The sequence below is a fragment of the Impatiens glandulifera genome, chromosome 3 (assembly GCF_907164915.1).
Source record: "Impatiens glandulifera chromosome 3, dImpGla2.1, whole genome shotgun sequence".
In the NCBI taxonomy this organism is placed as follows: domain Eukaryota; kingdom Viridiplantae; phylum Streptophyta; class Magnoliopsida; order Ericales; family Balsaminaceae; genus Impatiens; species Impatiens glandulifera.
This window is the reverse complement of record NC_061864.1, coordinates 51,540,975-51,567,110: the sequence shown is the minus strand read 5'-3', so window position 1 is coordinate 51,567,110 and position 26,136 is coordinate 51,540,975. Positions and strand designations below refer to the sequence as shown.

Below are 26,136 nucleotides of genomic sequence, written 5' to 3'. Positions count from 1 at the left end.
TCCAGCGTTAATTTAATTTGGTGTTGAATTTAAAATATAAAATATTATTAGACTAGTTGGTTAAAGGGTTGTATTTGTTTGGTTAGGTTGCGAGTTCGAAATATACATATAACATTTTTTATTTTATTTTAAACCGTTTTAAGTTTATGGACGGGTCAACTCACAATCCGACCCAAGTATCAATTTACTCTTACATATATATCAATATTAACACAGCTCTCGACTCGACAATCCGAAAACTTTAAAAGTTAAGCATTATATATATATATATATATATATATATATATATATATATATATATATATATATATATATATATATATATATATATATATAAATAAAGATTTTCTTCACTGAAACTGAATTTCACCCATGCATTTTACCACTTAATAATTATTGTCATTTTTCACAATATTTAAATGGAGATGGATCAAAATATTAAAATACCTTTATTTTATTTTTATAAAATTTAAATTTAAAATAAAGAAAAATATTATGTTAAATATTTTTTCTTTTTAGTTTAAAAATTAATACCACAACCATACAATCAAACACGATACAAAGTTAAAAGGAACAAAAACATCAATTAGACAAATTCAAAGTTGAGTACACAATAATAAGAAAAGACAACTTATTTAATTGACCATACAAAACAAAACAATTTTTGTCCATCACTTGTTGATTTTCAAATCAGATTCATGTATACATTATTATTCATAATTGTATTTAATCCATAAAAATAAGAGAACTCAAAATTCAACATATTATATGCATTTCCAAATATTACAAATCCTTAATAATAAACCAAATATTAAAATACTTAGACAACCATATTAAACAAAATTATTTTAAATAAATAAAAACATTATAATAATTATTTTTTCTTTTTAATTTAAAATCTGCATCAGTCTATGAGAAAGAATGACTCCTCTTTTCATTCCAAATTCAAGAATACGACGGATATGATTAATTGGTCTGTGCGCCTCTCTTATAACTTTTTTGTATTCTCTTGTTCTTCGGATACAATTCGATCCTTCTACGGCCAAATCTCAATTTGTGGAAAGTCTTCGATGACTTCCTTATGAAACATCAATTTGGATTTGGTGGGTTGGTCTTCGATCAATTTGTTTTTGTATACCACATTTCTGATCCCTATTTGCATTTTAGTGGGTTGGTCTGGTATGAGAAGTTATGGAAAAGAGTATATTACAACCTTTCTAATTTGTGAATTTCTAATGATCACTGTGTTCCGCATGCTGGATCTTCTACTATTCTATGTTTTTTCTTGAAAGTGTGCCAATCCCTATGTTGTGCGGAGCTGAGCATCATCTATTCGCTGGGATAAGGCTTTTTCTCTGCAGGGGCCTTGTGCAGTACGGTGAAAGTAGTATCCCAATTGTTAAGTAACCATAAAGGAATCAACACACATGAATGTCTTTCATTCAATACTTCCCCGACCCGGAAAACTCTACAAGAATTGGTTTAATCGATCGGTCTGAGATTTGTGCTCTATCCACATTCATCTCTGTCTTTTCAACAAAATGGATGTTTTATTCCGATCTCTGGTCTCCGGCCTTCCCCGTTATGACTTAGAGCAGCTTTCACGTCTAATAAGTGACTTGCGAATGAATGGTCGGGAATCAGACACACATAGATCCTTTCTCTATTTTTATGCGATCAAAAAAACGCTTACCGAAAAATAGAAAAGAATGACAAGTTAAGTTGGTTTGAGGACACGTGGGTCAAAGGAAAGGGGATCCTGGAGACGGAGCCGTATGACACGAGACCACAACCATAAAATCAAACAAGCTCAAGTTAAAAGGAACAAAAACATCAATTAGAGTTGAATACACAATAATAAGAAAATACAATTTATTTCATCGACCAAACCAAAATATTTAAATTTACAATTGTTGACTTTCAAATTAGATTCATGAATATGTAACTCTAGTATGCATTCAAGCACGTAATTCAAAAAATTATATTAATTAATAAAGATTAAATTTGGATGGAGTATAATTTAACATTTTTCTTTATCTCATCACTTAACATTAATTTTTTTAATTAATGTTTATCTCACTTCTTTTATAAACCACTTAACTGAAAAAAGAATTATTGTAAAATATATATTTTTTAATAATATTTTTTTATTATAATTAATTTTATTTATTTATTTATAGTAATGATAAGATAATGTAGTCAAAAAAAAATATTTTGAAATATTTGTAATATAATAAAAATTTTGATCATTATTTAAAAAAAAAATTCTTATGCCTTTGCTGGTTAAGAATAATGAGTCAATATTTTATTGTATTTATATTTTAGAATGTCTTAATATGTGTTAAGTATATATTAATACTCATCTACATTAAGACTCACATTAGGTTTAGGGTTTTTTTTATCTAGTCTCCGACTATTGAAGAGGCAGAACTTCTAAAATCTTTTTATTCATAACTTGGTATCAGAGCCATGAAATTAGGGTTAGAGTTTCTTTTCTGTTTTTTCCTTCCTCTTTGATTGTTATTGAGATTTTTCTTGAGGTTGCTTGCACTAATTTTCCATGTTTGAAGGAGGTCCACCCAGTTCCAAAGATAGTGATGGTGTTGCTAGTCGGGGATATCATTTAAACTCATCCCTCGTCCTTAGCCCCGAGAAATTGTATGGGTTGAATTATCTTGCATGGTCGCAAGCTCGTTTACTTTCGCTTCAAGCCAGTAGAATGTGAAATTCATTAATGGAAAGTCTAAGAAACTCAAGGATAATGATCCGAAATTGGATGATTGGGAATCGGACAATGCCATGATGAAAACGTGGCTATTTAATTATATGGAACCAAATATTTGGAAGAGCTATCTATTTCTTGCCACTGTTCAAGAAATTTGGAGGTTGATAACTAAGACATACTCCCATTTTGAAAATTGTTCGAAGATTTATGAGATTCGAAAGAGAGTTCGGAGACAATACAAGGTAACACGACTCTAGTGGAGTACTATTTTGAGTTGACAGGATTATTGATGTAGCTAAATTATTATCGCATCTTCAGTGAGAATGTACGAAAGATGTAGAGGCTTATCAAAGGATGGTATAAGACAGTTTGATTGACTTCCTAGCTGGCATATATATCTACTATGATCCCAATAAGGAAGAATTAATCGAGAAAGTTTCACTCTCTGATGTTCCGACTGCCCATGCTCGTATTTAGGGGGAGGAGACTCGATGACACACTATGGTTCCTCAATCAGAACACTCTAATCATTCCACTCTTGTTGTTACCTTTGTTCCTAATACTGTCCCATCAATAACACTTTCATTTGTTGATTGAGGCATACTCGTAATAGGGCATACTCGTAATAGGTTCTTCCTTCTACATCCTCACCTTCGTGGTTGTGGTCAAAGTCGTGACTCTGGAGGACATCGTCAGCATAATGCTCACATATTAGTGGAGACACAAACTTCTGGTATGGACACTCCTTCACCTGCAACAAAGGCTCCTTTGACGACTTTTGAGACGAGATCTCTTTGCAAGTTGTTAGCCAACTCTTCTACTCCTTCCATATCCTCTTATTTTTCCCATTTCGGCATGGCTTCCTCCTTAACATCCACACAATCTTCTTCTAACTCTTGGATCATTGATTCAGGAGCCTCTGACTATATGAAAAATTCTTTTAGCTTGTTTAACTTTTATTTGTCTCAACAAAATACTGTTCGGGTTGTAGATGAATCCCTTATACTTATTCTATGAAAATGGTCTATTCAACTTACTTCTAAATTACCTTTGAACTTTGTCTTACATGTTCCATCCTTCACTTCAAATTTGTTATCTGTTAAACGTATTGTAGAGTCTCTCAATTGTTCGATAACATTCTTCCCTTCTCATTGTATTTTCCATGACATAACAACCGATCAGACGATAGGTGAGGGTAAAGTTTGTAATCAATTTACAGATTATAGTTAATAATTCAGAAAATAATGTTTGAACATTTAAAACTAAATATTTTATATCTTTAATTAATCACGAGCAAATTTCAAATAAGCTTCATAATTTATTTATGGTCATAGAATAAATGGTCAAAAAGTCAGCAATTTATCTATCTTTAAAAAATAAATTGAGTAAAATAGTGTTTAAAAATAACCCACATCCACGCAAGACAAGTCCAAAGATGGACGAGAAGCATATCTCCTATTTCGCAGTCACAAGTTTTTCGGTCATAAAAACAATTTCATTATTTATAGAAAAAATATATATTATGGTTGATAGCAATAGTGTTGCAAGTTCATGAGATTATATGGTAACTATAATTTTGTTGACAAGCATCAAACTGAAAATTTTGTTCTTTTTAAAAATTGATTTAGTGTGAATTTTAACATTGGTATCATCCTTAAAATTAACTTCACTCCCTGTATTCTCTCTCTTAAGTTCATGGTTTTTTATTGTCAAATTTTCTTCAACTCAATAAAAGTATAAAATGAATAGTTTTATTAAGTAACGTGACATTAGCTTGGTCTTTAACTCCTTTTATCTTGTGATTAACTACTCTAAGAATTTTAACGATAGACCAGGTAAAGACAATTCATATATTGTTTCTAGATTCATTGTTTGAATCTCTTGAAATGACGAGTTGGTGGTTATAATGATAGGAGGTCGGTAATTTCGAGTCGTTTAGGTCAAAATAACTTTTTAGTTTTGGAGTTATGTTTATCGTTGTGGACTAAAGATGAATTTGATGAATTTTTTGAAAGTAAGATAGAATAGATGACCATATATAGTGAGGAAAGTTTTATTATGTTTTAAGTTTTAAGTTATGTTTATCATCATATAATTTATTGTTATTCTCTAAATAATATATATTGAAAATAAATATTTAAGTGATGTTAAATATATAATTGTGTTAACTAGAATCTGAATAAAATCATGGTGGAGGACACAAATATTATCCTACCCAATTTTCGTTCAACTACATGTAAAATCATAAAAAAATTGTTCCAAACAAGATATTTTGATCGAAAATTCAGACGGAATATAATTGTTATTTAGTTAAGAGACATATATAATAGTACTATTTACATATATATATCATCGAATATTCTATATATTTCTACAAATTAACTCCAATAGTCATTAAGATTTTATTGAAGAAAATACCTACTCTAGGCCAATTTAATTAGTTTACTGTAGATTGAATCCATGTATTTTCTGAAAAACAATTATAAATTTTTTATTTCAAAATAGCACAAAAACAAATTATTTAATATTAGAGCGCGTAAGAAAGAATATAAATTTAAAAATTAAATACATAATAAAAATAATTTTAATTTAGATATTATAGAAATAATAAGTACTTTGACCAATACTACAACATACTTAAACCTATTAAAAATAAAAATAAACAAGGAACTGGTAATCAGTAATTGTAAAACATGAATAATACTGATAGTCACATACAAATAAAATAAAAATGTGAGAAAATTCTTAGGAGAACGAAAAGCATTGATCTCACCCATTTCAACCCCTTCTGGAAGGAATAGCACTAGAAGATCCACTATAATTACTAGGTCTAGCCTCCAATGATTCATACTGATTCATCAATGTTGATTGCATCAACCATGGTAAGTGAACCATGTTGTTCAAGTTTGATCTACCATGTTGGGGTTCAAGAGGATAATGGTCAATAGTAGGTTGGGGTAGAGATGGATAATGTACAATGTTAGCAATATCATCTATAAAATGATTTGATGGAAGGTAAGGAACAAAATTACTATTAACATTGACAAAATGGTCGGGTGGAGAATGAAAATGAGGAACAATATTACCATGATCATCGAGAACTTGGAGTTGAGCATCATCATTAGGGTCGTCGCCGTTATCATTGGGCGGATTATTCATGTATTGGGATTGTTTTCTATTTTCGATCTCTTGAAACTTTTCAAGTATAACTTGATTCATGCAATTAAGAATTCGTTCTTCAATTTGATTAAAATCAATACTTCCTTCGAAAACTTTGCATAAGAATTCAAGACCTTCAGAATGATTGTTCTTCTCTCTCAAATTTTGTAATTCGGATGATTCTTTAGTGATCCTTTCAAAAAGATAGACATCTTGAGTTGTTGCCTTTTGGGTACGTTCAAGAAGAGACAAGTTCATTACATGAGACATAAAATCCTTCACAGCATTAAGGGATGGAAACGCTTCAGATGGCTCAGCATCATTGATGTTAAAAAAAGCATACACAATACTTACCCCACAAAGAATTTCGAGTTCACTTGACTTTTTCGAGATAGCATTTGCCCTATTTGTTAAGGCCGTCTTTCTTGCAATGTCATTCTGAATGAATGCGATTTTAACTTTTCCTCTCCTCATTTTTACAAAGTTGCAGAAGATATGGATTCTTGTTTGAATGTATTCAATAAAAATAAGGTAGCTAGTGTTTGTTTATATAAGAGAAAAAAATTCTTAAATATGATTTTTTCTATATATATCAAAACTATTAATGTGTTGCATTTTGATTTGACTAAATTGCTGAATACATTCTTTGAATAATATATCCATTTATATTCATATAAATAATCCTTCAATGGTCAATACTAGTATTACTAATTCTCTAATTATATAAAAGTAGTATGACTAATATATTAATAATTTTTCAATAATATTTTATGTGATAAATTTAGAAATTATCATTTAATTTGAAAGTTTATCTAATTGGTGTAAAATAAATTAATTGAGCATAATTGTATTGTTAAGCTTTTGACACTGTGGGTACATTTTGGAGTCCAAATAAGCCAAAACACCACTTTAAGTGTATTGGGAATTTGACTACATGAAATAATAGTAAATACATATATAGTTATAAACTATTTAAATAAATAATATATTTACATACAATTTAAATTAACTTAATGAAAATAATATTATATATAAATTATAAACAAATTCAACCACAATAGTTGAAAATGGTATAGAAAAAAATATATAAGTTGGTTTGATAAAATAAATTATTTATTAAACAAACTAATTGCCAACATATAAATATTTTTAGTACACTTGTAAAGAATTTATCCATTTCCATTATATATTTGAATTAAGTAAGACTAAAACATCTTATATAATTAGCACATTATTTTATACATTAATATCAATTTTTTAAAACTAAGTATTTTAAAATAACAATGTAGTGATGATCGATGTTAACATGCCTAATGATATATTTCTTCATTAATCCATGATATTGTAAAAATTAAAGTTAATATATAATAGGTAAATTCATAGGACCAAATTAATAATAATCGTAACATTAGTTTTCATAAGTTAAAAAACACAATTACAAATCAAAACACATTGGACACAACTATGCACAATTGATGTTATAATAATAATATTATAGTTAAATCAATTTAAATGTCACCCGCAAGACTCATTATCAATATTATTGATCTCTACGAACAATGTTACTAGAATCAAACATATGAAATTAATATTTACTTCATGAAATCCTTAATTAGTGAAAATTGAGAAACTATAAAAATAAAGGTTACAAACACTTAGTCATACAAAAATGGATATTTTTACACATATACTTTTGAGATGATGTGTAGGTTTCTCCTAGCTTATATTATTATTAATATTATCAATATAATTTCATGAATCTGATTTTAATATTTTAAATTTATTCACGTGATGTTTTATTTTTAAAATAAGTTATTTATTTTTATTACGATAGCTAAAATAAGTAATACATTATAATTGTTTCAATTTAATTACAACTTTAATTAGGTTAAGCAAAATTTTAAATTCAAACAAGGTATTATCTCCCTTTGTCTTTTATTGCGATTGTACAAGGATTTATTAATTCAAAAGATTTATTTGTATTAATTTGAAATTTGAGTAAGTTTAATTGTTAATTTTATATAAATTTTATTTCAAAAAATAAATTTATATGAGATTAATTAAATTTTTTCTAATTATGCTTTGGTAAATCTTCCAGCATAATAGAAATATTATGCATATATTTACAAGATTCATTAATATAATTCTTAGTTACCTATAGCCATAGATACTCGTTTTACTAATTCATAAAATCTATTACTAAACATTAATTTTTAAATAAGTCATTTCATTACCAAAATAACGAGTAATGATATTCAAAATTAATTACTAAGGAATAAGGATTAAAAAATGTTAATAATTGTTTTCCCCAAAAAATGTTAATTATTGACCCAACAATCTCCAATTTTATTATTTTGACTATAGTTGAGGCATTTAAAGAAGAACATAAGTAATCATCCAACTTCTATTAAAATACAGTTATAAAAAATTTGAAAAATGTTTAAATAGTGTAAAATTATGGGTTTTTGTGAGGTTTTTTCTTCTCATAAATCTCATCTTTAGTTTTAATAATTAACATTTTTAATAGAATAATTTTGTTGGAATGTTGAAAATAAGATGAGTCCCTTTCCCTTACAACTTAAGGTGTAAAATTAAAAAATGTCTTTCATAAAATAAATTTTGATCTCAAACAAAATAACATTAATAATAAATTACTTAATCCACAAATTGAAATAAAAAAATGGTGTATAAAAGATAAAATATCTCATATTTAATTATCAAAGACAAAAATATTTTTATTGAGGTGATAAACTGATAAAATATTGTGCTATGTTTTTATTTATCAAAATATTCTCTTATAAGTTGAGAATGTTAGAATCATATCAAGTTGGTTAAATTTTCTAACTAATTATTTATATGAAATTTATTGTGAAATATGTTTTATTGAATGGCTATACATATATTATTATAATATATATATATATATATATTATAATAATAATAATAATAATAATATGTAAGAAGTTTTCTAAACTACTTAACATAAACTCCTAATAATTTTTCCTTTTTTTCCTTTGAAAACGGTTTAATACTATTTATTAAAATTTTAAAAAAATGAGTTTCAAGAAATAAAGCTAGACATACCATAGCTTTGTTGAAAATACCAAACGAGTTTTAAACAACTCAATTACATAACAAATAGAACAACAAATAATTAAATTACAAACAAGTCATCAAACAAGGACTATTTGAACATTCCTTTCCTTGTAATAATTTTATAGGGGATATTCCATCTTTGACTGAGCTTCCAAGTGTCTTCATTAATTGGAATTCCCCTCAATATATGTATAAGAGCGTTGCCATCAGAAACAATATCATCCCAAACTTTTTCTCATGTTCTCTTATTCGTTCTATGAATTCTTGTATTTCTTTCTCTCCAAGTATTGTAAACCATGGCTCCAAAGAAGCATTTGAAAACATTTGCATAAAAGCTATCTCCCTTATCCTTTTTCTTTACAAGCTCTATGATTTCGTTCCATGTACCTGGAAATTTAGTGATGTTAGGATTTGTATCTCCCAAATCCTACCAGCTTGAAAACAATCTGTAAAAACACAAGAAAGAAGAACACAATAACACACAGATTTATAGTGGTTCACTCAAATTGAGCTACATTCACTTCAGCCACCACCAGATTTACTATGAAGAAGAAGGAATACAGAGTTTTGCCTCACACTTTATCTCTCTAGAATTCTATCTCCCCAATGTAAACCCTTAATAATCATATATTTATAGGGTAAACATTCAGGTAATAAACCTAAATAATTTTGGTCAGGCCCAAGCCCAAAACCAAAAAAAGAAAACCCAATAAACTCTAATTAACAATGTAGAGTTTATTATAAGTGTAGGCTCCGTAACTCAACAATCTCCCACTTGGAGACTAACTTCATCATCTCTCGATCGGTAGTGGCTTTCCATTCGGTGTCTTAACGAAGAAGACCAACTGAAGTTGCACACAACTTCAGTTTCTCATTTGTCACAGCTTTCGTCAACATATCAGCTGGATTCTCACTCCCGAGAATCTTCTCAAGAGCTAATACTCCATCTTCTAAAGCTGACCGGATGAAATGATAACGAACCTGTATATGCTTCGTCCTGCCATGATAACTTCTTCATCCCTGAAAATTCTCATCCCAAGGATTTGTTTTGCAGCACCCAAATCTTTCATTGCAAACTTTTCAGACAACTATTTCTTAAGCTTGTTAATCTTATACAAGCTTGCTCCAGCAATCAACATGTCATCAACGTAGAGAAGAAGAATAATGTATGATTTATCAAACCTCTTGATATAGCAGCAATGATCAGCTTCACACCTCAAAAAATTGTTACTTTTCATGAAGCTATCAAACTTCTTGTACCATTGCCTTGGAGCCTGTTTCAAACCATACAGACTCTTCTGAAGCTTACACACAAGCTCATCTTTTCCTTTGATTTCAAATCCTTTTGGTTGTCGCATATAAATTTCTTCATCTAGATCACCATGAAGAAAAGCAGTTTTGACATCCATTTGTTGAAGATGAAGGTCTTCTTTCACAACCAAACTCAAAATAGTTCTAATTGTTATCAATTTAACTACTAGAGAGAAGATTTCATTGTAGTCAATACCTTCTTTCTGTTGAAATCCTTTCACAACTAACCTTGCCTTGTACCTCATGGTTTTATCATGTTCTTCTTTAATCCTGAAGATCCATTTGTTGTGAAGTGCTTTCTTTTCCTTTGGTAGCTCAGTGAGCTCCCAAGTCTGATTCAACATCAAAGAGTCCATCTCATCTTTCATCGTAGACTCCCACTTAACCGATTCATCAGATTGTATTGCTTCCTCATAGCATTCAGGTTCACCTCTATTTGTCAACAAGATATAGTTTAGAGATGGAGACCACATCTCAACTGGTTTTCGATTCCTTGATGATCTTCTCAACTGTATAACCGGTGTTTGCTGATTTACCTCTGGGGCCACGTTCTCAACGATTTCATCTTCAACAACACATTGTTCTTCTTCGACAACCGGTATATATTCAGCTGAAAATTCTCTCAAATCGATTGTACCAGTCTCTTCCAACTTGGAATCACCACCTGATGTCTTCCCAACACAATCTTTGTAGAGAACCTGTTCATTGAAGATAACATTTCTGCTATGAATGATCTTCCGATTTTGATTATCCCAGAAACGATAACCAAACTCGATATCACCATAACCAATGAAAAAACATTTATTAGACATTGGATCAAGCTTGCTCCTATCACATTCATTAATATGAACATATGATAAACATTCAAACACTTTCAAATAAGAAAGATTTACCTTTTTATTGCTCCAAGCTTCTTCAGGAATTCTGAATTCAAGAGGAACAGAGGGTCTCATGTTTATCAAATAGGAAGCAGTATTAATAGCTTCTGCCCAGAAGGTTTTAGGCAGCCCTACATGTAATCTCATGCTTCTAGCACGCTCGTTCAATGTTCGATTCATTCTTTCAGCTACTCCATTCTCTTGAGGCGTTCAGGGAACAGTCTTCACCATACTGATCCCATTCTCAGCACAATACTCTTTGAAATCTGAATTGATATATTCACCTCCGTTGTCGGATCTCAAGCACTTAATTTTCTGATTTGTTTTATTTTCAACCAAAGCCTTCCACTTCTTGAAAATAGCAAATACTTCAGACTTGTGCTTCATAAAGTAAACACATACTTTTCTTGTTGAATCATCTATAAAAGTCACATAGTAGTATGATCCGCCAATAGAAGAAACAGGTGCAGGTCCCCACACATCAGTGTGTACCAACTCTAGTCTTTCTTTCTTGAGCTCCTTCCTAGTTTTTAAGAAACTCACTCGTTTCTGTTTTCCAAGAATGCAGTTTTCACATAACTGATGTTCAACAGACTTCAGTTCTGGAATCTGTCCATTCTTCAAAAGAATTTTCATCCATTTTTCGCTCATATGGCCCAACCTGCAATGCCATAGCTCATTGTTCTTCGAGTCATCAATTACAGCAGCAACTGTTTCTCTGCAAGTTGAAGTCGTGTATAACGTTCCAGTTTTGTGACCTCGAGCAACAACAATTGCTCCTTTAGTCACCTTCCATGCACCATTTCCACAACTGAAATTGTGACCTTCTTCATCAAGTTGTGTAACAGAAATCGGATTGCGCATTAAACCTGGAATGTGTCTCACCTTAATAATCTTCCAAACAGAACCATTTGCCATCTTCAATTTGATGTCACCAATGCCAACAATATCCAGTGGCTCACCATCTGTGAGATAAACTTTCCCACAGTTTCCAGCCACATAATTCTCCATTAATTCTTTGTGAGCAGTGGTGTGGAAAGACGCTCCTGAGTCCAAAACCCATGAATCTATCGGTCTATCAACAGACAGAAGTAACGCATCAGTGACAGATTCTGTAACAACGTTGGCTGCATCATTTTTATCATCACCGTTTTTCTTCGGTGCTTTGCAGTTCCTCTTCAGATGACCCTGTTTACCACAATTCCAGCACTCAAATGTCCTCCCAGACTTGGACTGACTCCTCCTGCTCCTTGACATAGATCTGCTCTTACCTCGGTTGAAATTTCTATCATTACCTCTGCCCCTATTTTCCACATTCAGAGCAGAACCTTTGAACATTTCACCAGAATCAATTTTACGAACCTCTTCAACAAGAATACGATCTCTAACTTCAACAAATTTCAGTTTAACATTTCCAACTGAATTACTAATTGCTGCCCTCATAGGTTCCCAGCTATTTGGTAGAGATGCTAACAAAATCAGGGCACTAACTTCATCCCCAAAATCAATCTCAACAGATAGCAATTGATTCACAATTGTATTGAATTCATTCAAATGAGTAGTGACAGAATTACCATCAACCATTCTTAAGTAAAAGAGTCTTTTCATTAAGTGTACCTTGTTGTTAGCAGATGGTTTCTCATACATATCAGAAAGAGCTTTCATCAGACCCATGGTGGTCTTCTCCTTTGCTACATTGTGAGCAACTGTCTTGGCTAGCGTCAATCGGACAACTCCCAAAACCTGTCTATCAAGGAGTTTTCATTCAGCTTCATCCATCTTCTCTGGTTTCTCACTCAAAGGAACATGAAGCTTCTTTCCATAGAGATAATCTTCAATCTGCATTCTCCAGAAGGCATAATCTGTCCCATCAAATCTCCCAATCTCATGTCATATACTGTTCTCACTTGCCATCATTTCCAATGCTCAGATCTAGACCAGCTGCTCTGATACCAGTTGTTAGGATTTGTATCTCCCAAATCCTACCAGCTTGAAAACAATCTGTAAAAACACAAGAAAAAAGAACACAATAACACACAGATTTATAGTGGTTCACTCAAATTGAGCTACATCCACTTCAGCCACCACCAGATTTACTATGAACAAGAAGAAGGAATACAGAGTTTTGCCTCACACTTTATCTCTCTAGAATTCTATCTCCCCAATGTAAACCCTTAATAATCACATATTTATAGGGTAAACATTCAGGTAATAAACCTAAATAACTTTGGTCAGGCCCAAGCCCAAAACCAAAAAAAAAAAAACCCAATAAACTCTAATTAACAATGTAGAGTTTATTATAAGTGTAGGCTCCATAACTCAACAAGTGATATTCATGTTCTGAGCAAAATTTATCCACAACTTGAATACAAATGCGCACTCCCCAAACAAGTTATAAATGCTTTCCTTTTTACTACGTAGATTGGGCAATTGACATCTAGAATATTCATATACTTCTTAATTTTGTCTTTTGTCGCCAATCTTTTCCTGAATGTCAGCCAAAGAATGAATTAGTTTCAAGGTATAACTTTTAAAGACTAGACTACTTTATGTCAATCGGCCACCACCTCCTTTATTCTAATGATCTCCCATGTTTTTTCCTGCCATGGACTTTCCATTTATAATAGTATCTCATCTCTTTGTATCATTAATGTTTATGTTGAATTGTATATTCTTGAACAGATTCAGAATTCTAACTACTTCTGGAATACTCCTAAGAATAGAACTACATTTTCCTTTTTGAATATATCTAATTGAGTACAAGAGACATTTTTTTTCTGATTCTAACTCTAATAGATTGAAATTCCTCCCAAAAAATTATGGGATTATTCTCTAACCATGGATTGTGCCATAATAATATTACACTTCCATTACCGCTTTTAAACTTCATCATCTGATATGCCTCTCCTCTGATTCTTATGATTTTCAAGGACCATGTCATTTCATTTTTTATTTGGCGTGTCCATATGGTAGTTTCTCCTTTCATGAATCTCATATGAACTCATTTTACCCATATTGAATTTGCATTCATCTCAAGAGTCCATACATATCTGATTGTGAGCGCTCGATTCTATATGACACAATTTTTAATGTCAAGTCTTCCTTCTTCCTTTGGGGTACATATAGTTTCCCATTTTACCTTTTTGCCTCCTCTTTCTTGAGTACCCCAGATGAAGTCTCTCATCAGTTTATCCAGTTCAGCCATGACTTTTTTGGGAATGACTATTTGTTCTGCCCAGCAGACAATGATTTCCATAATAACTCTTTTCACAAGCTCTATTCTTCTTACGTAAGACATGTTTTTTGTAGTCCAACCCAAGATAGAATTTCTGACCTTTTCAATAAGTGGACGAAAATGTGAGCTTTGAAATTGATTTGCAGATAAGGGGACTCCAAGATATTTGATTGGAAGCGTTCCTTTAACATGGCTATTATTTTCCCCATGGAAGCATTCCTTCCTACCCAAGAGATTTGAAGTCTCTCGTCAGCTTATCCCCATGATATTAAATATATTCAACTTTAAATATTCTTTCACTCCTCCTCCATAGAAAACATGGCTATTATTTTCATTAATGAATAAACCTATAATACTAGAAAATATTGTCAGTGCTTCCTTAATTGTACTAACAGATTCAACATCTGCGTGAGCTACTAAGAACAGATCATCAGCGAAACAAACGTGTGTTATTGCTTGTTCCTTGTAGTAGGGGTGAAATTTGAATTTATGGTTCCTTAAGAGCATTTTAAAGATGCAGTTTAGGATATCCATAATAAGAACGAAGATGTAAGGTGAGAGAGGATCTTCTTGCCTTACTCCCCTTTCACCCTTAAAGAAGCCACTATGTATGTCATTCACGCTAACAATGAAGTGAGGGGTCGAAACACACTGCATTAACTACTTGATAAAAATGTTAGGGAAACCAACAACATAAAGGAATTCATGAATAAATTCTCATCTTGTCGAGTCAAAATCTTTTCGAATTTCAATTTTGAAAGCCACTCTCGGAGACATAACTTTCTTTCTATAACTTTTCAATAAACTCTACATCAGAAGTATGTTATGGGAGATGAGAGATAAAACAATTCAGAATAATTTATCTTTTTAATACGATCCATGAACATTCAACCCCAACCCTCAATTACATGTATTTTGAGTTCACCTATTTTTTTTTTATTAATTGATAACATTAAAAAATAAATCATTTTACCTTATCTTAAAAGAAATAAAGAGACAATAGGTATGGTCACAATATAAGTACTTAATCATCAATTTGCAGATTATGGTTAATAATTCAGAAAATAATGTTAAAACATTTAAAACTAAATATTTTATATCTTCAATTACTCATGAGAAATTTTCAAATAAGCTTTATAATTTATTTATCGGCTTAGAATAAACATTCAAAAACTCAGCAATTTATCTATCATTAAAAAATTAATTAGGTAAATTAGTGTTTAAAAATAACTCACATCGTCGCCCAGACAAACCGGTCATATAAACAATTTCATTATTTGGAGAAAAAATATATATTATGGTTGATAGCAATAGTGTTGCAAGTTCATGATATTATCTCGTAACTATAATTTTGTTGACAAGCATCAAATTGAAATTTTTTTCTCTTTTTCAAAATGAATTTAGTGTGAGTTTCAACATTGGTATCATCCTTGACATTTACTTCAGTACTCCTTGTATTCTCTCTCTTTAAGTTCATGGTTTTTATTATTAATTTTTTTCAATTCAATAAAAGTATAAAAATGAATAGTTTTATATATTAAGTAATGTGACATTAGCTTAATTAGTCTTTTACTCTTTTATTTTTTTTAATTAAGGAGAACTAGAATGACATAGCCATGACCCTCGCTTCAACACAAAATACTTCTAGATGAAATCGAACTCGTGCTTCAACACAAAATACTTTTAGATGAAATCGAACTCGTGACATATTTTGATTAACTACTCTAAAAATTTATGATAGACAGGAAAAGACAATTCATATTTTTTTTATAGATTTATTGACGAGTCGATGGTTCTAATGAACCTTAGTAAGAGGTCGGTAATTTCGAGTTGTTTAAGTCAAAATAACTTTTTAGTTTTGGAGTTATGTTTATCCTATTGTTGTCCACTAACTATGAATTTGATGAATTTTTTGAAAGTAAGACAAACTAAATGACCATATGAAATGAAGGAAAATTTCATTAAGTTTTAAGTTTGAAGTTATGTTTATCATCATATAATTTATTATTATCTTTTAAAAAATATATATTGAAAATAAAATATATAAGTGATGTTATATACATAATTGTGTTCATAATATTCAGTACAGAATCTGAATAAAATCAGGGTGGAAGACACAAATAGTATCTTGTCCAAATAAAAAACTGTTCCAAACGAAATAATTTTGATCAAAAATTTCAGAAGAATTGTTATTCTTAATATATATATATATATATATATATATATATATATATATATATATATATATATATATATAAAATAACTCCCATAGTCATTAAGATTTTATTGAGGAAAATACCTATTATAGGCAAATCTAATTAGTTTATTGTAGATTGAATCCATGTAGTTCCTGAAAAATAATTATAAATTTTTTATTTCAAAATGGCACAAAAACAAATTGTTTAATATTAGAGCATGTAAGAAAGAATATAAATTTAAAAATTAAATACATAATAAAAAATATTTTAATTTAGATATTATAGAAAGAATCAGTAATTTGACCAATACTACAATGGTAATTAAAACAATTCAAAATAAAATAAATAAGGAACGGTTAATCGGCAATTGTAAAACATGAATAATACTTGCATACAAATAAAATACAAATTTAAGAGAACAACTTCTTAGGAGAACGAAAAGCATGGATCTCACCAATTTCAACCCCTTCTAGAAGGAATAGCACTAAAAGATCCACTATAGTTATTCCCTCTATTAATTACTAGGTCTAGACTCCAATGGGTCATATTGATTCAACAATTTTGGTTGCATTAACCATGGTAAGTGAACCATGTTGTTCAAGTTTGATCTACCATGTTGGGGTTCAAGAGGATAATGGTCAATAGTAGGTTGGGGTAGAGATGGATAATGTACAACGTTAGCAATATCATCTATAAAATGATTGGATGGAAAGTAAGGACCAAAATTACCATTACCATTAATATCATCTATATATATATATCAAAACTATTATTGTGTTGTATTTTTATTTAACTAAATTGTTGAATTTATTTCTTTTGAATAATATATTCATTTGTATTCATATGAGTAATCCTTCAATGGTCAATACTTGTATTACTAATTATCTAATTATATAAAAGTAATCTGACTAATATATATTAATATTTTTTCAATTATTCTTCCCCAAATACGTCCACATTCTTATATTCAATCAAGAATCGTGTCGGAGTCAAGATCGTCAGTACGGTCGACACGATAGACACAGTTGCTCGGTCGTGTGATTCAGGTGATTTGATAGTCGGTTACGGGAAACGTGGTCGGAGTAAAGATTGTCGGCACGATTGGCATGACATGTATGTCTGACACATTCAGCACATCAGGGAATAATCGTTTAGGGTTTGAATAAGGTCGTTTTAAGATTGTTGTTCTGACTTTAATCATCTATTATGAAGACTTATTGGAATGTGGGTAAAATGAAAAACAACAAGGCCAAAGAAGTGCAGGCTTTGTTCTTAAAGGAGTCAAAAAAACTGTAGAAAAGGAAATGAAAAAATAGTTGAAGAAATTATTAACGAAAAAGTCCAAAAAATTAGCAAAGATCCAATTGCTACCCAAAAGCCTTTGGAAAATAATGCAGGGATCAAGGAGAAGAAAGAATGAGTTTGGATGATAGGGTGTAATCAAATGGCCAATTTATTTGGACTAAAAAAACAAATCGCCAAACTTCTGATTCATGCTAAGAAATGAGAGATTGTACATAGTAAGGAGAAAATACAAAACTCAACAATCCATCTTAATATTCACTATCTCCAAGACTACTATTTACTCAAGAAGGATGAATATGAAGTGATAAAAAAATGGTCTGTTACAACAATGAGGGAGTTAATGAACCCTCATAAATCGAAGACATGTACTATTAAAAGTAATTATACATGGAAAATCAATGAAGTCTGGAAAAATAACATTGAGAAAAAGACTGAAGATCATGCATACAAAGAAAAAAATCTACTTGAATAATGTACAGACAAAAGTGGAGGTACTCAATTCTTCTTTTAAATTTAAAGTGTGCAATAATAGAAGAAAATTGTGTTAGGAAATGAAAAATTTAGTGGTGGGAAACTACATAGGAAAGAATAGAGTTTCCTTCATAGTCACCAAAGAGACACTTATGAAGCAATGGGAGGAAAAATGATTGTAAAAAATTTCAATAAATGTACATGATCTCTATTTTCTAAAATTTAAGAACTGATCAAATCTAGATGAAATTCTGAAAAAATATGCATACATATATTCGATCCAACTACATGAACTTGGAAAGATGGTCTGAAGATTTAAACATATTAAGCAAATATAAAGAAACAACTTAGATATGGTGCAAACTTTGGAATATCCCTGCCCACATGTATAATGTAAAAGCTCTTAGTCATTTCGCAGGTTTATTAGGTACACCATTATACATGGACTCAATTACTGAAGGAGGAGAGCACATATCATTTACTAAAATTAGCATTAAGGTGCATCCTATAAGCACACTATCGAATAGTATGACAATAATAGACAAAATGAAAACTTATTGTCATGGAAATCACTTATGAGTGGAGGCAATACAGATGCACTTTCTGCAATACCTTCTAACATGCAAGCCCAAATTGTGATTTGATTAAAGAAGAAAATCAGAAAATTCATAAATGCCAGAAAGTAAAAATGCGAGAAAATGAAACAGAGATGTTTATTATCAAAGAGCAAAATGTGGTTAAATATCATTAAACAGAAAATAAATAATATTATGTACAAGAAGAAAGTAGTACGAAGAAGGAGGTGTAACCTCAACCTAATCATATTGAAGAGATAGTTGAAGAATCTCAATCAAATCAAGTTGATGTGGTTGCTGATGAAAATAGAGAGGAAAATACTCAAGTTAATCAAGAGGAATAAGAGAATTCCAAGATTGATATAGAGGAATCTAAAGTTGTTGAGGATTCTAAAGCTAAAGCTGAAGGAAATAAAGACAATGATCTCAAAATTTAAGTTGAGAACAACAAGGTGAAGAGGCTAAAATCCTGAAAAATAATTATTTCTATCAAATCAGAACGAGTTCATATAAAAAAATCAAAATGAGAATATGCAGTATTCATCAACATCTTCAGTTCATCACATTTCATTGTAAGAGGAAGAGAAAGAAGAAGAGGAAGTACAAGGGGAAGAGGAAGACAACTTGTTAAACATCAGGTTAGTATGGAAATAAAAATCCTAATTGGGATAATTAGGATTTGATACAATTTGTAATTTTATTTGTAATCTATGTTTCTTATATGTTTGCTTGCTACTAATCAGATTTTTTATGGTCGTTTGATTGTTATTTTTTAATCATAGTTAGGGTTTGTCTATCTTGATTCTTGACCCTCCACTTTTGGATTTTAATGAAATGGTTTTAACCGTTTTTCCAAAAAAAAAATATATAATATTCTTAAACTTAAGGTATTCAAATAGAGTTTCCAAATGTTTATAATTATGTTGAATCTTATGTTTTGAATCCAGTTATGACCGATCTATAAAGGTGCACAATAGTTGGTGATTGAGTATTTTGTAAAATATATTAAAAGTTTTGTAATAGAGGAGGGTAGAGATACGAATATTTCAATAGATGAACTTCAAAATCTTTGATGGTACATGAGCAAAAGTTTAAAAGAAGTGAGAAAGAAGAAGAACAGACTCAAAAATATCCACACCAATTGAAGGAAGAGGAAAAATAATGAAAGAGAAAGAGAAATAGATAAAACGCAGATAGAATGTTATTCATGTCACAAACTATAACATTTTTCTTTTAAATCCCTAATTGGGTGAGAAAAGTGAATTATGCTGAGGACGAAGAATACGTTGTTCATCCTCGTTCATCCTCAGCATAATTGGAAATCCAGGAAGTGATACATTGTTTATTCTGGTTGTTCTAACCACATGTGTGGGAATGCATATTGTTTTTCACTTTTTGATATAAACTTTAGGCATGAAGTGAAATTGGGAAATGGTATGAAGATGAGAGTTGTAGGCAAAGAGAGTGTCATATTGGAGGTGAATGACACTAAAAACATTGTTACTCATATTTATAATATTTTAGACCCTGAGAGCAATTTATTGATTGTGTGACAATTACAAGGAAATGAATTAAATATCCCTTAACTGATTATCCTTTTGGATATTGATTAACTTTAGTTGTTAAGAATTGAATATTAATATTTACTTTATGTATTGTATATGTGAGCCAGTGATTGATTTGAGCTCATGAATGGATGATTCGTTAAGAATTGAATATAAATTTTAAAGAAGACACTAACAGTTGTGATTTTGAAAGAAAAAAAGTAATAGCATCGAGATTAGAAAGATTTGTTGCATTAATATTTTCATTTTGTTACTAAATCAAACAGAGATTTTCGAACAGAAGTATATAACTTCACTTATATTACTTTAAAATACAAATTAATGGTAATAAGATAAAAACACCCATTTGAAGTAATACAAAATTAATCTGATAGAGAAGAACTTTAGTACAATGTTTACAAAATTGTTTAACAAATATGTTTACAAAATAACATAACATAACACAAAAGTATGTATCACCAAAATGTAATAATTTGTATCAGGCCAAAAATTAGTTGTTGAAGCTCAGGCTTAATGTAGTTAAGTTTCAAGCTACGCTAAGTGGGCATATATTATAAAAAAAATATGTTATATAAACAAATAATACCATAATATTTTGAATTAGAATAAAGAATTCGTCTTGAGGATTTGCTTTGAAAGATTGACTTTGCGAGAATTGGTTTTGAGAAGATTGACCTTGCAAGGATTGTTCTCGAGACTAAATTGGATGATGGTTGAATATATGTTAAATATGCTTCACTATCACTTTCTTCATCAACTTGAACTTGTTCTTCTTCAACTTCAATCAGTTCTAATTCTTACTTCAGCATGTTCTCCTTCTTCAATTTCATCATAAATTTGAGATGAGGAAAAAAGATTTGGAGACTGATGTTCAAAAGAAGAAAGATGAAAATGTCAAAATCTTACCGGACAAAAAAATAACATTTGAGAAAATAAGGTAGAATGAGCTTAAAAATGTTAGTCATTTAAAATGTATTGTCCAAAGTGAAATGGAGGAACTCAAGCTTGAGAGGTCTATGATTGTAAAAGGACAAGCAGTAGATTGGTTTGAACAAGAAAGAATTTTTAGTGCATCAACTTAGAATGCACAAATACATAAATGATCTTGGTACTATTAGCAAAAATCTCAAAGATTAACGAGAAAAGTTTGCTAAAGAGAGAAATATGTTTCGAGAATGTTCAAAATTGCAAGAATTGTGGCGATGTTGCACATATTTTTTTGTTGTTAGCCATGTCAAAATGGATGATTTTCAGCGACTTCCACTTACAGGTCCAGAAATTGATCACTTTTGACTCATGTTAAGTTCGAGCAAGGAAGTGCTTCACATGATGTAAAGTCACATGTATCTTCTAATTTGGCTACTACTATAGTAGAAAAGAATGGAGTACCAACTTCTAGAGCAGTTATCCATAAACAATGTTATCAATCATAATCAATCCGTTAGCAAGACTAGAGACGTTGATGTATGAAATAGATCTAGCATTAATTGGTCATTGACTATTAAAATCATGCTCCAATCAACACAATTCTAGCTACATAATACCAAAGTGAAATTGAAAATCATAAAAAAAAATCTTTTGTGGGCTCTATGTTTCAATTTTATTTTACTTTTTTCTAGTTTGACGATTAGGTCTCAACTATCTACACTTGTCTATATTTGATGACGAACACGATACAAGATTTTCGATTCCTTATGGTTCAAATCAAGATAACACTACAAACACAGTTCTTTATTAAACATTCCAAAAATAAAACATTATAAATAGACTAACATTTTTTCACAAGGGTTATGGTCGTTGAGGAGAGACACTAACTGAAGTCGCAACCGTATATGAAAAAGAGGGACGACTAAGATTGGATAGGTAGGGTAAATTTATGGCCAAGGTTGGATGTGGGTGAAGATTGGAAATAGAGAAGGGTTAAAAGGCTATTTATATTTATATTTAGTTTTATTTATTGGATAATAAATGTGTGTTTGAAATGAAATATTTTTATATAAAACACTTGCATATGACATGGTATTGATGTGGATATGTTGAATAAATTTGTCAGTTATTTGTCAAGTTTGTAAGCAAAATAGGCATTTTCCTCAAATATATTTTATTTCCAATATGACAAATAATAACTCATCTAAATTAGTAAATTACCAATATCTATTTCCAAATTTATTAATATTTATGAGCTCATGTATGTATGTTATTAAAATATATTTCAAATAATTCTCTACACTAAATAAACAAATAAAAAAAACTAAAGAAACCAAGGGTTTCATCATCATTCATCAGATTATTAAAGTCTTGCCATTAAAATAGAAAACATGCCATGGTGAGAAAAGAAACAACCAAGGCCAAAATTTCACATGCCGAATTCTACTCTAAAGATAACAACAGCATGAGAAATTCTTCTTAAAAAAACAACGACAAATAGTAACGGTATCAGTTAATACAGAAACGGAAAACAGATTGACCTCAAACAATGTAACCGCTCCTCAAGCACAAATAAAACCCCCATGTTCTTCCTCCTCCCCATTCACATCTCCACCGTAGATCTCATCCCCAGCCTTAGAAAGATAAGGCATATTGTTAAATGAACAAGCAAGCCCATTAACAAGTCCAATCCCAAGTCCATCAACATCTTCCACAACAAACTCCTCGGCTCGATGTTTAAGCGTTTCAAACATCATCTCGGGCTCAAACTGCATAACGCGAAGAACATCGCTACTAGATGGACCAAGAACTGCCCGAGTAATCGCAAAGCTATGTGGACCATCGCTTTGCGATACCCTTAACACACTAGGCCCGCCGAATAAATTGTGAACCCCACCCAACGCTTCTTCGTATGCCCCGCCTAAGAACATTCCCAAATAGTACGACCCGTTTCCCTTTATCTCGTGAAGTGGAAGACTTGTTTGCCCGCCAATGAATTTGTCTATTTTCCCATCGCTATCGCAAGTCAGATCCGATAAGAAACCTCTAACTGTAGGCTGTTCTTCATGTCGATGGATTGGGATTATAGGGAAGAGCTGTTCAATTCCCCAGAAATCAGGAATTGAAGTGAAAACCGATAGATTTACGTGGTATGTTTTGATCGGATCAGAAACTCCGATCAGTTTCGACACCATATCGCATAAACCATCCACAGCTGCGAGTTCTTCCATGTTTAGAGTTCCGTCTTTGAATTGATCAACACATCTCTGTTTCAGCTGGTCTGAATAGAGTAAGCAAGTTTCGTATTCACCTCTAACTGCGGCTGCGGATAAATTACGGTAATCTGCTAGAGCTTCTTCTCCTAGACCGTCAATGAAGAACTGAAGGCTGGCGGGATTTATCGATGAACTACTCGGTTGACTGCTGGAAACTGCTTCGAATATCAGAATTGAATGATGAGATACGATTGCCCTACCGCTTTCACTACAGATGATTGGATTCTTGACGGATTTACGATCGCATACTGTTTTCACTGCATGAACGACCGCGGATGCGTATTCGTCGAGTCCATAGCCAACGGAGACATCAGAGTTAGCTGATTTTGAACCGTCGTAGTCGATTCCAAGTCCACCGCCGATATCGATTACTTTCATTCCGGCGCCGAGGCGAACGAGTTCGCAGTAGATCTGAGCGGCTTCGTTAACGCCGTCGGTTAGTAGAGCGGTGGTAGGGATCTGAGATCCGATGTGGAAATGGAGGAGTTGCAAACAATCCAGCATTCCTACTTTCTGCAGTTTATTCACAACGCGTAGAATTTGAGTAGTTGTGAGACCGAATTTACCTTTCTCGCCGGAAGTCGAACCGAAATGACCGGAGTGCTTTGTTCTGAGCTTCGCGCGGAGGCCGATGACAGGACGGACGTTCAACTTTCGTCCCATCTCGATGACTAGATCGATCTCTTCTTCCTGTTCGAGAACGATAACTGTGTTAATCGCAAGCTTTCTCGCGATAAGAGCAAGGGAGATGTATTCCGCGTCCTTGAATCCATTGCAGACAAGTAAAGCTTCAGAGCTTCCATAACAGAGAGAGCTCATAGCAAGGAGAAGCTCCGGTTTCGATCCAGCTTCCAATCCAAAACGAAAAGACGAACCAAACTTAACAATATCCTCAACAACGAATCGATCCTGGTTACATTTCACAGGATAAACTCCCTGATAATGAGACTCATAACATTGCGACTCAATCGCGAAATTAAACGCGGATTGCAGCGATTCAAGGCGGTTTTTCAGCACATCAGGAAAACGAACAATCAATGGAAGCTGCAAACCTAGACCGCCAGATGATTTCGGATCGGAAGCCTTCTTAACGACCTTCATTAGGTCAATCTCTTGATGAGCCAAGGTATCGGTTCCGTACGGCCTGACGGAGATGTTGCCGGAACTATTGATGGAGAAATAAGGAGCGCCCCATCCATCAACTTTGTAGAGAGAAGAGGAGTGAGTTGGTGACCAGATGGAGACGGAATCATCCGGTTGAGGAACACCGGAGAATGAAAAGTCATCATCCGGCGTGGGAAGAGCGGTTTCCCATGCGGCAAGTGAAGGAGAATCAACATAACAAGCCGCCGGCATATCTTCTCTTCCCCGATCTGTTATCCGAATCGGTTTAAAAGAATAAAAGAATAATGAGATTAGTAATGTTTACCAATTTCTGGTGTATGGGTGGGGGCTTTAAAAGCCGCCGAGGCCGATGGCCCCGGCTACCCCCTCAAAAGAAGCTGAAGATACGTCGGAAATATAGAGATTTGAACCCTAAATCACACACACGAACGGTGTATATCACCAGATCGATCAGAAGAAGATAATATATAGGATGAATCTAGAAAAATGTGAAATGGTAAAGAGATAACAAACCGGAATTCAACTACCGAATGAGAACCTCAGCATACAAAGATCACAGAATACAAAGAAATTATTATAAAAACGAAAATCGGCTAAAAAGAAGCAGAAACAGCTAGGGTTTATATTTCTAGTTTCAGAGAATTGCGGGGAAGAAGAAGGTGAGAATGAGCGAGATTTTCGTTCATGAAGAACCGCCTTTATATAGGAAATATTGTGAGTGGTAGGGGTAATTTGGGCTGGGCCCATCTTCAAATTCATTTTAATTTATGGGCCGTTAACAACCGTTACACTTAACGGAAAAGGAAACATCGTTATTTCTTCCCTTCTTTTGAGATGGTTTGATAAGGTTTTGAAAATTGTGGTCAAGAAAAGTCAAAATTGCTTATCCTATTTTTTAATTTTTTAAATGTGATAAATAAGACTGCTAGTCAAAAATATAACTTTGACTGAGTTATCTTAATTAATATATATTTATTAACTTTAATTGTTTTTAATTTTTGAATAAATTAAAATTTTATTAAAATAATACCAAATAAAATGTATAATTTAATTTTTTTTTTCTCATCTTAATGGAATACAGTGCTTGTGCCAATCAACTATATCACCACGTGTAATAATAATAAATTATTTTATTTATTAATTAAAATATTAAATTATAATTTATTTATTTTATATACATTAATAATTTAATCTCAAAATATTTTTATAAATAATACTAAAACAAACTCAAATAATTTAGAATAGGAAATTTATATTTAATTAAAAATTTATATATTTTTTTTAAATAAC

At 31.5% G+C, this 26,136-nt stretch overlaps 2 protein-coding genes across 2 annotated transcripts; both read right to left on the bottom strand.

The window, feature by feature from the left end:
* Window positions 1-5,503: 5,503 nt before the first annotated feature.
* On the bottom strand, window positions 5,504-6,358 carry LOC124930354 (agamous-like MADS-box protein AGL80). Its single transcript, XM_047470706.1, has one exon. The coding sequence runs from the start codon at window positions 6,356-6,358 to the stop codon at window positions 5,504-5,506; it is 855 nt and encodes a 284-aa protein (XP_047326662.1).
* A 16,412-nt stretch (window positions 6,359-22,770) lies between these two features.
* On the bottom strand, window positions 22,771-25,526 carry LOC124929540 (arginine decarboxylase-like). Its single transcript, XM_047469929.1, has one exon. The coding sequence runs from the start codon at window positions 25,075-25,077 to the stop codon at window positions 23,008-23,010; it is 2,070 nt and encodes a 689-aa protein (XP_047325885.1). The 5' UTR covers window positions 25,078-25,526; the 3' UTR covers window positions 22,771-23,007.
* Window positions 25,527-26,136: the final 610 nt, after the last annotated feature.

Excerpts from the sequence above, each read along its gene's own strand:
- LOC124930354 (XM_047470706.1), bottom strand. The coding sequence starts at position 6,358 with ATGAGGAGAGGAAAAGTTAAAATCGCATTCATTCAGAATGACATTGCA.
- LOC124929540 (XM_047469929.1), bottom strand. The coding sequence starts at position 25,077 with ATGCCGGCGGCTTGTTATGTTGATTCTCCTTCACTTGCCGCATGGGAA.